Genomic DNA, 16740 nt, shown 5'->3' on the forward strand with positions numbered 1-16740 from the left:
AATAGTTACTTCCACCTGTGGCTAATAAAACATAATTAGTGCTGCTAAAGACATACTTAAAGTGTACATGACTGTACTGAGACACCATTAAGATTCACTTAAATATGTTTATGTACAACTTTTTGTACTAAAAATGTGCGTTTTTCTACTTTAAGTATCTTCCAGTCCATTCTTAGATAACTGTTATCACGCTCATATTAGAGATCTACTCATAAATCAATCAAAATGAGTTCAAAAGTTCAAGTTAGAATAAATAAATGAAATATTTCTACATGGGACATTTATTTTGAAAAGCTTTTGGCTTACGTCATCAGAAGTCGACAGGGGCTTTTTCCTGGTAGCTGATGACAGCCGGTAATATTTGAAGGTTTCTTATGTTAATAACGTGACATTAGTGGTGTTGTTGAGTTATATAAAGCACAAGATTGTCTCGTCGGTGTTTTATTTACATACTAAGTGTGTTAGCATGGCGGTGCCGTGCGAACAAGCCGGGCAGGTTAATATTTTGTTAGCTATGCTAGTTAGCTAGCCTCGTTTGTTTACATGAGTACACGCAGCAGGTTACTAACGGTCAGGAAACCTCCCTGATACCTGTCCGGTTAGCTGCTTCTCAGTGGTCACAGGTAAGTGCTGAAACACATTTATGGTGGAAAACTAGCAGGACATGCCAGCGACAACCTGAAGTATGTTGAGTTTGTTGTCCAATCGTTGACTGTTGGTCTTCTCTTGTGTTTGTAGACCGTCCATTGAGTGTAGAAAAGATATGAATCATACTTTCTGCTCTTGTTTTCCTTGTGTTTACTTCACTGTCACAAGTGATGCCTTCAGGCTCCTTTAGCTTGGATTATTTTGGCCTTCTTGTAGATTAGGCAGCTAGAAGAATAACTCATCTCTCTGACAGTCCTCTCCTCCCTGACCTGCTCTTCAGGTATTTTCCAGAATGACAGCAGTCAAACAGGAGGAGTGATGAGGTACTTTGGGCCGGCCGAGCTGGTCGCAGGCCTCTGTCATACAGACGGGCAGGATCCTTTCCCTGTGTGGCAGGATGGACACATCAGCCCCTGTTTCAACCAGCTCGTCCTGGGAGCCTTGCCTCATGCAGGGATGGCCATTTTCAGTGCCTGCTACCTCGGCATGGCCAGGTAGGTCACACGTATCAGGAAAAACTTAGCGATCCCATTCACACGTCAGTCTGTGCAGACAGTTTATACATGCATTACATCTCTACCTCTGTAATAATGTTTCTGCTTCGTAGATGCAGCCTCTTCCAGACGTCTCCTCCCTTCGGTTGGAGGCTCAGGTTGGTGTCGGCTCTGCTGGCTGCGCTGCTCTTCACAGCGGACGTCATCGTGGTGAGTCTCCTCCAGCAGGCGGACGTGTACCTGGACGTCTTCGCTGACGGCTGTGCCATCCTGGCCTGGCTGGTCCACTTCAGTGCCATCACCGTGCTCCAGAGGACTGCTTTCAGGAGAACCAGAGGACCTCCGCTGCTGCTGCTGCTGGTCCTTCTGTCCGTCCCAAACGTGGTCATCACCTTGATGATTTTCTGTGACAGTCAGGAGTATTTACACCTCACACAACCTCTGAAAGTGGCACGTTTTGTGCTCGCCTCAGCCAGAACAGTCCCTCTCCTGGTTTATCTTCTGGCGTTTACATTCCCCTGCATCAGTGATGCTGGATATACTTTGTACATCAATGCAGTGGATGGATCCCCTCTCATCTCAGAGAGCACCGAGCCGGATACAGGGGAGATGGTGGCCGAGGACGGGAGCAGCTGTGTCTCGCGGCTCTTCTACCTGTGGCTGAATCCTCTCCTCAGACGAGGGCAGCGAGGGGAGCTGGACAGACCGGCTGATCTTTATCACCTCCCTCGGAAACTTCGGACTAATGTGGTCTGTCGATGCTTCAACCAGTGCTGGGAAGCCTGCAGACGAGGGGTTGCAGTCAGTGACGGGCAGGATCAGTGGCCCAGTCCGGTCAGCAGAAACCTCCTGGGTGGCACCTGGAGTTCGCAACACCAGGAGGATCCACTGGAGCTGGAGGGTGATGTAGGACTGCTGAGGGTTCTGCACAAGGCGTTTGGGTTGCGTTTTTACGTCCTTGGTGTGCTGAAGGTGTTGGTGAACGTGTTGAGCTTCGCAGGTCCCCTCCTCCTCAGCAGTCTGGTGAACTTCATGGAGGACGAGGGAGCTCCTGTCAGCACGGGTGCCTACTGCGCTCTGGGGCTCTTTGCCACCTCTCTTCTCACCTCAGTCCTCCAAAACATCTTCGTCTTCGAGGTCTCCAAGGTGGCGTTGGCAGCACGTGCAGCTCTTGTGTCGTCCATCTACAGCAAAGCCCTGCAGGTCAGCGGCAGCAGCCTGGCCAGCTTCACTCTGGGAGAGCTGGTGAACTTAATGACCACGGACGCCGACCGCGTGGTCAACTTCTTCAGGAGCTTCCACGAGCTGTGGAGCATGCCCTTCCAGTTTTGTATCACCCTCTACTTGCTGTACCTGCAGGTGGGTGTGGCCTTCCTCGGAGGGCTGGGTGTGGCGCTGCTGCTGCTGCCGTTCAACAGGTTCCTCGCTATCCGTATCCTTAGCAACAGCAAAGGCATGCTCAGGTGCAAGGACGACCGTGTTAAGGTGAGAACTTTATAAATATTACGGTTATCGTCAATATCGGCGTACCGTGACATCCTAAAATAAATATTAATGTAAAAGAGTTCCACTTATTCCTTGTTCACGCTGTATTAGCCCAAGAAAAACGTTGAGTTTCTCACTTTTCTCTCACAGTTAATGACCGAGATCCTCTTCGGCATTCGGGTCATCAAGTTCTACAACTGGGAGCCTCATTTCACTCAGAAGGTCACCGACAGTCGTAAACAAGAGCTGTCCCACCTCAAGGCCATCAAGTACCTGGACGCCATGTGTGTTTACACCTGGGCCGCTCTGCCCGTGGTCATCTCCATCCTCACCTTCGTCACCTACGTGCTGCTGGGACACCAGCTGACTGCAGCCAAGGTGGGGAAGCTTCTCTCGACGCTTTGAGATGTAACTTTATTCTGTGATGTGAACGGAGCTGCGAGGAAGTGTGGAGCTTTGAGGGAGCGTTTTGTTTATAACAGCAGCTTTAAGGCTTAAAAACTCTTTTCACATGAGAGAAAAGAGCTAACACTGTGTTTTATACGCAGCTTCTTCAAGTTTTTACCTTGATGATGAGCAGGGGTGAATGAGTTTTTCAAAATAAAAGCTTAGTAATAATCTGTACCCTTCTATCTCCAGTTGAGGGTTTGAATCCCTTAGTCTGTGGTGTTTAGAAAACTGTCAGCTCTTCACGGTGTGTGATCGAATGTAAGGAAGGGTTCTTGCAGCCTGTTTTTTTTCTCTCTTTGCAGGTTGTTTTTATGTTTGATGACTCAGCGGTAAATGTTCTCTCCTGCAGGTGTTCACCACGCTGGCTCTGGTGGGAATGTTGGTCCTCCCACTCAACGCTTTCCCCTGGGTGCTCAACGGCATCCTGGAGGCCAAAGTCTCTCTGGATCGAATCCAGCGCTTCTTCAAACTGACCAACCAGGACCTGCAGGCGTACTACGCTCTGGGTAGGCTGCTGCTTTGATGTCTGTGTGTGAAGGTGGATGAGTTTAAAAACAGGTCGCAGACACAGTTTTTATCTGGTCACATGTGGTCGACTGCTGTAACTTCCAGGAGAGAGTCAGAGAGTGAATGAGATGAAGCGTAACATCGATCACTAAATCCTGCTTATTCCTCTACAACAAAACTAAGTGACAATATATATAATGATATCTATTTCCACTGCGATTCAACCTTCCATATGTGTCTTAGTGTCTCCTGAAGACAGTCAGACGTCTGTCCTGTTGAACCAGGGGACATTTTCCTGGCAGGGGCCCGACAGTCCCAAAGAGGGGGAACCTGAACGTGGAGCTGCTAAAGGGAGTCTGCTGCTGCACAGCCTCAATCTACACATCACCAAGGTACGAGCCGTCTGTCGACACACATATCTGTGAGTTACTTTAGTCCTGCAGAGTTAGAGCTGAGCCAGTGCAGAGGAGTGAAGTTAAAAGTCAAGTTTGAGTTAAAGATATTTTTTTTCCATCTTAAAGTTGGAGCGAGCAGTAACAGCGTTGACTTGTGGTTCTGGTTCAGGGCTCTCTGGTCGTTGTGGTGGGGAAGGTCGGCTGTGGGAAGAGTTCCTTACTGGCTGCTGTCACTGGAGAACTCAGCAGGTAAACCACCTCTGAAACTTCAAATATTACAATTAAGGTTTCTATAAATTTAATTCCTAAGGTTTGTTTGCATTGTGGAGAAGTTCAGGGAATTTTAGCTGCTGGTCTTCGTCCATTTTTTGTCCTTCAAGCTGCTTTAGATGAGGAGATGATACAACTTTGAGGTCGTCGAAGAGAAGAAATGATCCCAGTGTTTGATGTTGTGCTCAGACAAGACTGAATAATCAGTCTTTGCTCCTGTCTGTGCAGGCTGAGTGGAGTCGTATATGTTGCAGGCAGAGAGGCCGGCTTCGGGCTGGCCGCTCAGGAGCCGTGGATCCAGCATGCATCAGTACGGGACAACATCCTGTTTGGCAAAGCGCACGATCCCGCCTTCTATCAGGCCGTGATCGAGGCCTGCGCTCTCTCAGACGACCTCAACGTACGACCACTACCCTCTTTTATGTCTGTTTCTTCGCCTGCCTTTGTATTTCTTTCCTTTACTGTCTCTACATATCGCTGTGAGCGCTGACTGTTAGAGATCCTAAACCTTCTTCAATGCGTCTTCAGGTTTTGCCGAATGGTGACAAGACAGAAGTGGGAGAGAACGGAGTGACTCTGAGCGGAGGACAGAAGGCTCGACTGGCCCTCGCCAGAGCTGTTTACATGGTCGGTCCTCTGCACCAACCTGCTATCTGCTTATAGCACAGAGTCTGCAGGAAAACGCTGACAAAGGATAAAATCATTGCAGAATTTTACTTTAACATGTATTTATTTCTGTTTTGTTCATCTTTAAAAGTAGTAGAAGTGTAGATACACATGTGTATAAACCAGAAAAAACACAGTTTACCCAGCAGGTGTTTCATGTGCTTTCACCTCTCTGCCTGCCCTCACCGCCTCAGGACAAAGACATCTACCTCCTCGATGATCCGTTGGCGGCGGTCGATACTGACGTGGCCGAACATCTCATGAAGAAATGTATCACGGAGCTCCTCAAGGGAAAGACCAGAATCCTTTGCACGCACCGCTTAGAGTTTGTGTACAAAGCCGACCTGGTCGTCCTCATGGACAACGGAGCGATCGTCAGGACAGGTAGAAACTAAAATCTGCATCAGACAGGTGGAAACGTCGCGTGTGGTTATAAACAACTGACATTTTTTTGTTTGTCATGAATTATAGAGGACTTACTGTCCGTTATTTCAACCATTACATTGCATTATTCTGTATTTTGTCTGCAAACACAATCATTTTAGAAGTCAAGACCTTTTTATACCTGCACTGTCTCTTTGCTGTTAAACAGGCACAGCGGCAGAAATCCTTCCTCTGGTCGAGGCAGTGCCGAAAAAACAAAAGAACGACCACAACATGAAAGAGAAAGGTACGTTCACCTCAACGTAAAACATATTATGCATGTTAATGTTTGAATAAGTAACAGAAACATACTGACGTCCTCTTTGTTATTAAAATCAACTCTTGTCACTTGTCTCTGTTATTCTGGGTCAAACCTCCAGTGAAGTCTTTCAGCTGTAGTTTTGCTCTAGCTTTGCTGAAAACATTATCTTCATGTCTCTTCTTGGTTCTGACCAGAAGGCGCCGAGCAGGAGGACGAGGATCCAGGTTCGCCTCCTGATCTATGTGTGGATGATGACCCCGACCAGTCGGGGGCGGAGCAGAAGCAGGCGGGCGGACTGTCGTGGAGAGTTTACCAGACCTACTGGGCTGCTGTGGGCGGAGCGCTGGCTGCTTCCATCCTGATGTCTCTGCTCCTCATGCAAGGTTTGGATCGACCGGTTTAATCTATTCATTCATATTAAAGATGTTGTTTTTTGTTTATATCAAAGGTTTGTCTCAAGGTAAGAAGTAGATCAGCAATCAAACACAAACAAGATGTTAAAGGATTAACACCAGGAGGCGATCACTGCGGCCTCGAGGGGCTTTAGACTGTAGATTTGTCACCAGACTTCACTGTATTTCATCTAACAGAGCAGAATAATTAAACCTCTTCCTGCCGTTTCAGCCTCCAGGAACGTCTCTGACTGGTGGCTCTCTCACTGGATCTCAGAGCTGAAAAACAACGGTTCCTCGAGAACGAATGGTTCGACCTCAGCTGCCTTCAGCTCGCCTCACCTGCTGCTCTTCTCACCTGGAGGGTTAATGTAAGTTGTCTCATCACTATGACGTTTAATTGAATAAAAAGTAATTAGGTTTTGTGGAGCCTAGTTGCCAAACCAAAGGAATCGGATGCACATTCAAGTCAATTTTAAATTATTATTTTTACAAATTAACTAAAAAAAGGCAAGAATAGAAAAATAAAAGGTGTTTTTATGTATTTTGAGGTCAGCCTGTTGTTTTAATGATGAATATAATATGAAGTGAAGTTAACGGGTCAATAAACTAAACATTCACATCTACTTCAGGTCTTTTCCGTCCTCGTCAGTACAAACCTTCCCGTCAAACATGAGCTCCGACGTCCAGTTCTACCTGACGGTGTACACCTCCATCGCCGTGGCCAACACCGTCTTCACCGCCCTGCGAGCCTTCCTCTTTGCCTACGGAGTCGTCTGTGCTGCCACGCTCATCCACAAAAGGCTTCTGGACCGGGTCCTGAAGGTGCGTCATCTGAGCTTCGTGCCCTCGAGCAACTGTCATTCTCCGCGGGCCGCCAGCGAGAGCCGAGCCGAGCCGAGCCGAGCAGATTGAGTGTTTGTCATGTTTGGCAGCAGTAGATGAGGGTTAGAGCACCAGGCTGCTGACTGAACGGCTGCCAGGATGAAACTCTACACTGATGAGAGGATGTTAATTATCCTCAAACACCTTTAGATGTGATGCTCACACTGCTTGACTAAGACACGAGATGAATATTTTGACGTTTTGGGTAACGTAGCTGAGTAGACAGACTGCAAACAGGAGAAAACGGCTAAACTGTCTCTGTCTAAAAGTAAAGTCCACCTCAACATAAAATCCAACATGTGACATCTTGTTTGTTTAATCTCTGAAGCTCTGTGGAGCTTTTTAGCCTCTCGTAGCACATACGCTTATGCTTGTGGCACCGAGCACTGAGAGAAGTGACCAGTTCAGTGAAGTTGCAGGCAGTAAAACCAAAACAATGAGCTGAAAGATGCTAAAAAAGCTCTCTGTGACTGAGGGGAATTGCAGAGTCGACTCGTGTCCATTGTAAATAAAAAAATAAATGATAGAGCAGCTTTAAGAAGACACTTTGTTTCATCTTTACCTCCCTATTTTAATTTGAAACTTCACTTCCTGTCTCCATCCTCCCGCAGGCCACCATGACCTTCTTCGACACCACCCCGATGGGTCGCGTCCTCAACCGCTTCTCTTCGGACGTGTACAACGTGGACGACAAGCTGCCGTTCATCCTGAACATCCTGCTCGCCACCACGTTCAACCTGCTGGGCATGCTGGTGATAATAAGCTACAGCCTCCCCTGGGTCCTAGTGCCGCTGCTGCCCCTGGCTCTGTTCTACTACCGCACGCAGCGCTTTTACCGTCACACGTCTCGGGAGCTGAAGCGCCTGTACAGCCTGACTCTGTCGCCCGTCTACTCGCACTTCTCCGAGACGCTGACCGGGCTCGGAACCATCCGGGCCAGCGGCAGCTCTGCCAGGTGAGAGACGGGAAAACAGAGCTTCTTAAAGCCTGTTGAAGCAGAAATATATATCAGTATTTGAAGATAAATATGTACGATAACGAATATAAACTACAGATGCTCTAACCATCGTTTCACTGTCAGTCAGAGTGTCGTCCCTTCCCTCCGGACTAAAGGTTTTGTTGTTCCAGGTTTGTGGAGGAGAACGCCAGGCGTCTGGAGCAGAACCAACGCTGCCTGTTTCTTAGCAACGCCGCCACGCAGTGGTTGGACATCCGGCTGCAGCTGATCGGTGTTTCTGTGGTGACTGGCCTCGGGGTGATTGCTGTCGTCCAACACCAGTATAATTCTGTTGATCCAGGTGAGTCCACAGCTGAGTTTGGTGGCTGTGCACCAGAACACGAGACGGTCGGTTTCCTTACTGTGTGTTGCTGGCTGTGGTCCTCGTCAGGTCTGGTGGGTCTGTCGCTGTCCTACGCCCTGTCCATCACGATGCTGCTGTCCGGCCTCATATCCAACTTCACCGAGACTGAGATGCAGCTGGTGAGTGTGGAGAGAACTGAGGAGTACTCCACCGGCCTTCCCATCGAGCCGCAGCAGCTGAGCACACAGGTGAGACCAGCTGCTGATACCGACACAGCAGCAGTTAAAGAGCAGGTGTGGTGGAAACGTGAATACAGAGCGCTGGTTTCCAGCTGGATGAGATCTTAGTCGACATAGACCAACTTTAACTACATTGGACTTACTCCTACTCATCCAAACACTGTGCTGCCCCCTTTAAACATCCATTTATTAGGATTTAGTGGCATCTAGTGGTGAACTTGGAAAACAACAGCTGTTGTCTCATGACGAAGACACAATTAACTCATGATCTTAATAAAAGAGGAAGTGTTGCAGCAAAAAAACTAATATAATAACAAAACATTTAAACAATTGCACTAAAATGTGTCTTGTCGTTGTCGTTCCTTCACTTTCTTCACTTCCTCCTCTCTGCTTTCAACACCAGCTGCCGCCGGCGTGGCCCGACCAGGGCTGGTTGGAGTTTCGTGCCGTGGTTTTGACCTACAGGGACGGTCTTCCTAACGCTCTGGACGGGGTGAGCATGGTGGTGCGACCCGGAGAGAAGGTGGGCATCGTGGGACGTACGGGTTCCGGCAAGTCCACCCTGTTCCTGGCCCTTTTCCGTATGGTGGAGCTGAACCAGGGTCAGATTCTCCTGGACGGGCTGGACATCAGCACCGTGGGCCTGGCTCAGCTCAGGTATGAGTGACAACACTAATACAGTATAATAAAAGCTGTCAGTAAGAAGTCAGAGTTGACACTTGTTGTGTGTTGTGGTGGCGCCCTCTGCAGGTCGAGTCTGGCTGTTATTCCTCAGGACCCCTTCCTGTTCAGCGGGACCATCAGGGAGAATCTGGACCCACGTGGGCGAAACCCAGACCAGCAGCTGCTGGACGTGCTGGACCAGTGCCACCTCAGCGCTGTGGTCGACAGGATGGGTGAGATGCCGAGATTAAAGCGTTATGAGGAAGTTTGTAATGAAGCGAGACGAGGAGACGAGATGACTCAGTGAATTCATGAGGATCACAGAGATGCTTGTTCAGCCAGGGTGTGTTGCTTTGACTTCAGCCACCTGACCAGAGCGTTTTAATACTCACTACACCTTCATCATTCCTGTCTGGTCACGTGACCGGCGACAGGACGTTTGATTTAAAACATCAGGTGATCTGAACGGGTAAATCTACCACATGGTTTAATATCCAATCACCCACCTGTTGTCAGTGTACATAAAATAAGCTCAGTGAAGGTATGAGCTACTTTCATCTTCCTCCTCTCTCTCATGTGTTTTTATTTATCTTGGCTGTTTGAAGGGAAGCTCTCTATAAATGTGATGGGATTTAGTTTCACTGTGCCCGCACCTCAGCTTGACTTTATCCTGGTGGCTTTTCACAAAAAAAATCCACCTTCAGTGATCCAACAATGAATGACAAAAGGAAGAAACTAGATTTGTTCAAAGTTCGGTTTCTCAAAATCTGTCCAAAGTAAACCCTCTTCGCAAACAATCAAGCAATAAAGGATCTCTGAAAAAATTAAATAAACCCAACATGTCTGTCACTGCAGCTGCTAGCTGTTAGCTGTGTCGTCTTCAAAGTGATTTACTTTTCCTTTGTTTTCATTCGGATTGAAACTGAAGCATGCTTCCTCTGCAGCTGTCCTGGGAAATATTTTAAGAGCCACTTCACACAGTTTCATCCAAAAAACCTTCAAAGTGATGTATCAGCACATATTAGAAATGATGACGTCACATCCAGGCGACCTCTCTGACGTGTTGTGTGTGTTTGTGTGTCAGGTGGTCTGGACGCTGAGGTTGGCGAGAGAGGAAAATGCTTCTCGGTGGGACAGAGACAGCTGCTGTGTCTGGCCAGAGCTCTGCTGACCCAGGCCAAGGTGAGACCTCAGCTGTGTTATCATACTGAAACTCACCTGACTGCATTTAATATGGACGCAGCTGCTGGGTCTGAATGTAGGAGAGTGTCATAAAGATTGTATGTAGGCTTGTAAGATAATAAGCCACTTGACTTATTATCTCAGAAAACCGTTTGCTGATGAGTTCATGGTCTCAGCCTCTAGTTTCAAGTCTTCTTCAACACACCTGGATGTTCATTTTGTAAATTATGGTCCCCTTTAGAGTAAAATTGACTTTGCTCTTTGACAAGTCGCTACCACACCAGATCTAATCAGGATATTCTCCCCAGTTCCACCCTCTCGTCCACATACGGTCACTTCTGGCTCCAGAAAAACCAAGATGGCGACGTCCGTAATGCCAGGGCTCCTCGACAGCTGCTAACATTTAGCTCACCTGGGTGCAGCTCGCCAGTTCAAACAAATCAAACGGGCGCTCTGAAAAGCACAAATCCAAAAGCAAACAATGGTCGAGCAACTACTTTGTCAGAAATACAACAGAAAATCAAATAGTGTTTCTGTTTACAGTCAAACCGCTGCCTTCCATCCCGCCATGAGCTGACCACGATCTGATTTCATGCAGTGAGAGTAGTTTTCCACGCTACAGCGGAGCTAGTTACCTCCATGAAGAGCTGCAGGTGGGCAGGATGACGCCCGCATAAATAATGGGTTTAAATAAAGTTTATTATGTATAAAGCTTTGAAGCTTCAAACTGTTTGCCTTGTTTTGTGCAGCTGTCAGTGTGAACAGCACCAGTTACATGCTTTTACTGTGAAGCAGCAGCAGCAGCAGATCTTAGCATTAGCAGTAAAAAAAGAGTAGAGATTAACCTGTGAGGCTGAAATCGGTGAGATAAATGAACAAACTGTCTCAGGATTACATGCTGTGATTCCCTCGGGTGTTTGCAGCCAGTTAATTATTATTAAATATTGTAACTGAATGTGCGGCCACACCTTTACCTGATGAGCAGCTCTATTTTTATGACACTGTGTTGTTTGTTCTCACCATGAGAACCTGATGACGCTTAACTTTTTAAAACCTTTTAGACTGACAGTCACACACAGCACACTTTTAAACTTCAAAACACTGTTTCTTTACTCTGACTGACTGTTTAACAGTAACCCTGCTATTATTGATTTCCACTGACTGAAATATGAAATGCTCTTTGAGAGTGCTTTGCCGGCCTCCCTCTTACCATCACTCCCAGTAATTCCTGCTCTGTTTCTAATGGAAACACTGAGCTCAGGGCCCCATTCACAAACACTGAGAATCCTCTCAGAGCTGAAAAGTGATAAAGGAAACTTCTTGGAGCAACTCTGAGCGAGGAAAGGACAGAAACTTTAATCTCAATGAGGAGGCGTGGTTGAGCCTGTTGCTAGGTGTGGCACATTTTTTTCAACGTTGTGATTGGCTGAACAACAAAAGAAATAAAAAATAATGGACTGTAAACAACGTTGAACAGCTCTGTTGGATAAACTGAAGCCATTCAGTGAAAGAAGTCTACAAAATGTTTGAAATCAGACCTACATGCAAAGTGACCTCTTCACATGTTATTTATTTGCCTACATGTCGTCACCACGCTGGTGATTTTAATGGACCTGCTTAATCTTTCTGATATTGATCTATGATCATTCTGTTGATGGAAGACTGCAGCTGAAACTGTTGTTGTATTTTTAGTTTTTTTTAGTTAAGTTAGCAGTTAACATTTTTAGGTTTTTTTAAACATGTTTGCAGGTTTTTTTTAATTTTATTTTTTAAAAACATTTTTGTTTAACATGTTTACAGGTTGTTTACAGGTCTTTTTTAATTAGTCCTAATTTTAAGGAAAAATTCTTAACAAACATCATAATTCTCAGAGTTTCGTCCCGAGCAGCAGCCTCTTACCAGGAAGCCTTATGAACAGACCCTGAACACAACACTGAATATAAGACTGTGTTTTCCCGTCCTGCAGCTCCTGTGTATCGATGAAGCCACAGCCAGCGTGGACCAGAAGACGGACAAACTGCTGCAACAAACCATCAGAGAGAAGTTTCATGACAAGACCGTCCTCACTATTGCACACAGGTGAAAGAGCTGCTGTTGGAATTATCTTTGAAAAAATCAGTTTCCAATCCGGTCAGATTTTCAGACTGATTTTGCATAATGACGTGTTGTTGTTTTCTAGTCTTTATCTAAACCGTCATCTAATGTGGAAATGAAACCTTTAATTTAAACTCTTGCCTCATTCTTCATTCTTTGTTTTGTCGTCAGGATCAACACCATCATGGACTGTGACCGGGTGCTGGTGATGCATGCTGGGAAGGTGGCGGAGTTTGACACCCCGGCTGCTCTCTGCCAAACTGACCAGTCCATCTTCCACCGGCTGGTCGGTTCGAGAGGAGAGTGAGAGGGCGAAAACAAAAAGACACTCAAAGGAGGAAATCTAAAGATTTATTTTTATATTTTATTCTGAGAACTCGCTGCCTTTTTCAGCACCGTGCTGCTGAAAACCACTTTTACAGAAAACACACACTCTTCTGTCGAGCAGAGAAGCTCCAGGATAATGTGCTTTATCTGAACCAGCAGTTTGGACGTTCTGGCATTTAGTTTCTTTCAATAGGTGATTTTAATGCTGAAACAGCATTAATAAAAGTTTCCTGAACTCATGAATGTTGAGTAAAAACTACACTTCCCTGAAATTACTTTTTTTTCCCATTTCATTTTATTTTCTTAACAATGAAGCAATAATTTGAAAATGGTAGATTAACAGTTTTTACTGCTAAGATTTCTTTTAATTTATTACTACAAGCTGTTATATACTGTTGTATACTCAACCAGTACAATGTAACCTGACATTATGTATTATTTTGCTGTGAAGCTCCAGAAATGTTTTGTGGACTACGAGACTTCACCTGACTTTCATCAGCATGGAGGGAGGAGATGATGACTGAACTTACATTTTTGGGTGAACTGCTCCTTTAAAATGTGAAAGGGAAGAAATATAAAATGCACACTCATTACTGAATCTTAGACTGTGGAAATCATTTTGGAGCCACAAAATGCTTTATACTCGCTTTTTCACATTCGCAGTAGTACTCCCTGGTCACTTTACAATAATCAGATAGTTTTCCTGTACTTACAATTCTATGGTTAGTTTTTTTATTTTTTATTTTTATGTACAAAGAGTTTTACATGAAGGTCTAAAATGTTGGAACAAAGTGGATTTCAGGTACAGTTACCCGACCCTAGATCTGCTTGAGCCACCTCAGCTCCGAGGAACATCGAGTAAGCAATATTATGAAAATCCGAGTCAGATTTTCGTGTCAGTCTCAGCTCAGAGAACGTTAAGTTTATCATTTATCTGTGTAACTTAATTTTACAGGAGGTTGTATAAATTATGACGAAAATATGTTTTTGGTGTTCCTCAGGGAAGTTGTCTGGGTCCCCTGCGGTTTTTGTTGTACGTAAGTTCCTTTAGAGATTTTTTTGAAACACTGTATGCTGATGATGAACGATTCTACATTTGTGTTGAGTTGAGTTTTGTCCAGTTGTGTCTGTCTGTAGGCACTTAATAAATTATTTTTCATAAGTTCTTTTTTCAGGAAATGTTAGTTTTTTTTATTAGCATTCATTAGCATTACCATAGAATATCCTTATAGTTTCTTTAAACGTTAAAAGACCTGTGCTCAGCTGTGCTCCTACATTTTCTCTACTCTGGAACATTTTTATCAAAAGATACTAGAAAAACCAGAAAGCATTTTCACTGAACAAGTCTGTACTTCTGCTTCATATTTCTTTATTTTTATTTTATCTAATTAATGACAGTTTTCTCTTTTTAATCAATACGATATTCTCATCAATGTTCAGAGCTTCATTCATAAAGTTCATCATCATTAGCACAAGGAAAGATCACAAGGTCAGAGGTTTTGACCGGGACTTTTGAATTTTAAACCTGGGTTATGTCTTTGTCATTTTGTTTTTTGTTTCCTGTTCTGTTCATCAAACCAAAAATATATTTTTACTAAGAGTGTGTTTTTGTAACAAGCACAAGGACTTTGTATAACCAGAGGGAATGTTTTCAGAATGAATTATCGATCTTCTCTGTAAATGTGGTTGTGGTTATACTTTTCTGTTCATCCGTTACAAACTGTCATGACTTTATTTACTTGTGTCATATCTTTTAACTAGTTTGCTGTATTTGGATGTTTGAGGGACAAACATTATGTGAACTAGAGCTGCAACTGATAATTTTGTTTATCATCGATTGAGCTTTTATTTTCTCGATTAATGGTCTGGTTTATCGTGATAGATCGGTATAGATGATAATGATGTTATTGAAAGTGGCAACTGACAATTTTCCCCCCCTAGCGTTTCCAAGTATTATTGTATTATTGTTGGCGTCACTGTAGCAAAGACAAATGGATTGTTTCTGTTTTCTCAGAGGCATAAATAAGAAAAACAAAAGGACAAAACTTGACTTTATTTAATCATTTAGTCAGTGATAGAAAAGGATCGCCAGTTAACCTTTGTTTTCCCAGAGGCAGACAAACCCGAATGGTGATAACGAGGTTTAAAGGGAACCAATCTAAACACCGATGGTTTCATTATTTTATGTTTATTACATTGTGCAGTCAACATTTACTTCATAATACTATGTTGAGCAGAAAACTTGCCTATTGCCAGCTTAAAAGTGAAACATTGATATCATGTTAATAATACACATATGATAATAATGTGCATATAATTCAGCATACATTCATAAATTAACTAAAGCGATCAACAGAATAGAAGACTTCTGTTTATTGTCTTGCAGAGATATCTACTGCACGTAGCATGCTAACCAGCTAGCCTCAGGCCTGGAAAACCGCTTTCCCCCCAGCAGTGTAAAGACCAACAGTCCCCAAGTAGTCAGGCTAGCTGCACAGCTAACTAAGCTGGCAAGCTAATAGTAGCTCAATCATGGCTGTATAAACAGAATACAGTTAGCAGCAGTTAGCAGTTCTTATTGCACCTTTTAATGCTGGTTGCCACCCACCGTAATACAGAAAAGAGAAGAAGACAATAACAAGCAGGGATGTGCATTTCAAGCAGTCGATAGTCACCAGGAACCATTCGACAATTATTCAATTCTTAGAGTATCTGCTGTTTGATATATTGATATAAAGATATTTTTTCAGACGACATCATAGTCGCATGAACCCTTCGAATTTTTCAAATATAACAGCTATCCAAATATTCGAAAAGGAGACACAAGTTAGCCCATCAGTGTGGGAATCTTTTTGATTTGGTAAAAGCTAAAAATTTGACTGATAACTTTATTTTTTCTCTCCAAAGTTTCTATAGATATCACAATAATATTGTTATTGTTATTATGTCATCCTGACAGCTCCAGTTCATGACAACTTAAGGAAAAAGTGAAAATGCCACTCACTGTAAATGAAGACACCCCCAAAATATTACATTTAGTTTGACTTGAGATCAAGAAAAGAAGCAAATTCTCATGTTTGCAAACCTGAAACCATCAAATATTTTGTATTTTTGCTTGAAAATCTACGAAACAGTTGATGGATTATCAAAATAGATGTTTCGATCGACTGATTGTTGCAGCTGTAATGTAAATATGAAATCAAATATTGATGTAAAGATCAAATTGAATGTACCAACAGTATCGCTACATGCATTAAACAACATCCGAGCCACTGAACTGGACTTGATCTGTATGCAATGTGGTGATATGTTTAAAATATTTACATCTAAATGTCAATCTTTTCTCAAATTTTTTTTTTTTTTTGTAAGCACTCTGTAGGGATTGAGCTTTAATAAATAAGTCCAGTTTGTTTGTAATAAACTTTGTTGTTGTTTTATTTCTGCAGGTTTGCCTGAGAACAGAGTTGTTCTTATGTAACGTCGGAGCCACAGCCTTCCAGGTACAATTACATAATGACTGTGTGAATGCGACTGAATCTGCCTTTTCTTTTCCACCCAGACCTCAGACCGCAGTCTCTGGGACCAACAGGTGACTGTAATCAGAGTGACTCACGCAGTGAACGCCTGCCGCTCCCTTGGCTCAGGTCAGCATTTTTCTCATGTTAACAAACTTCTCATGTTGTTTCGGGGAGTGTTTGGTCTATGTTTTTTATGCTCTGTCTCGGTTCCTGAAAGTCAAGGTCCTGAGTTTAATCCTGGGTTTAATATACACACATATGAGTGAGTGTGTGTATTTACACTGCATATGTGTTCACGTGGGAAAAGACGTGTTGACGTTTGAGGAGAAGCGCGTCAGAGACTTGAGGTGTGATCTTGCCTCTGGGGGTGTGTGTTTGTGTTTGTATGCATATGAGCCGCGGGCGTGTGGTAGTCAGGGTGTGTTTGCAGCAGGGTGTGTGATGTGACTGCGTGTGTTTATGTCTTGACAGTTGATGGAGGTGGGACGTTTAAAGTGGAACCTGTTTGTCTGCTTCGAGTCAAGTATTCGTCCACCTGA

General features: G+C 44.2%; 1 protein-coding gene across 3 annotated transcripts; it reads left to right on the forward strand.

The window, feature by feature from the left end:
- The first annotated feature begins 318 nt into the window (after nucleotides 1-318).
- Nucleotides 319-15420, forward strand: abcc10 (ATP-binding cassette, sub-family C (CFTR/MRP), member 10). 3 transcript variants are annotated; one of them, XM_084371230.1, is made up of 22 exons: nucleotides 319-354; nucleotides 929-1142; nucleotides 1256-2627; nucleotides 2778-3005; nucleotides 3427-3583; nucleotides 3828-3976; nucleotides 4149-4228; nucleotides 4478-4649; nucleotides 4778-4876; nucleotides 5110-5299; nucleotides 5508-5585; nucleotides 5795-5983; nucleotides 6225-6363; nucleotides 6625-6817; nucleotides 7489-7832; nucleotides 8006-8175; nucleotides 8266-8426; nucleotides 8821-9074; nucleotides 9168-9313; nucleotides 10165-10262; nucleotides 12229-12341; nucleotides 12528-15420. In XM_084371230.1, exons 1-22 carry the CDS (start codon nucleotides 345-347, stop codon nucleotides 12661-12663), a joined length of 4692 nt encoding a protein of 1563 aa, XP_084227356.1. In that variant the 5' UTR covers nucleotides 319-344; the 3' UTR covers nucleotides 12664-15420. The 3 variants fall into 3 exon arrangements, with proteins under 3 accessions (XP_084227356.1, XP_084227357.1, XP_084227358.1); XM_084371231.1 differs by having other exon boundaries at nucleotides 5798-5983; XM_084371232.1 differs by lacking the exon at nucleotides 319-354 and adding an exon at nucleotides 506-623.
- The last annotated feature ends 1320 nt before the right edge of the window (nucleotides 15421-16740 follow it).

This window comes from Pagrus pagrus (genome assembly GCF_965226575.1).
Source record: "Pagrus pagrus genome assembly, chromosome: 2".
Lineage (NCBI taxonomy): Eukaryota > Metazoa > Chordata > Actinopteri > Spariformes > Sparidae > Pagrus > Pagrus pagrus.

Coding starts and splice junctions, on each gene's coding strand:
- abcc10 (XM_084371230.1), top strand. Junction 2,628..2,777: donor GCAAGGACGACCGTGTTAAG/GTGAGAACTTTA, acceptor TTTCTCTCACAG/TTAATGACCGAGATCCTCTT. Junction 5,300..5,507: donor CGGAGCGATCGTCAGGACAG/GTAGAAACTAAA, acceptor GCTGTTAAACAG/GCACAGCGGCAGAAATCCTT.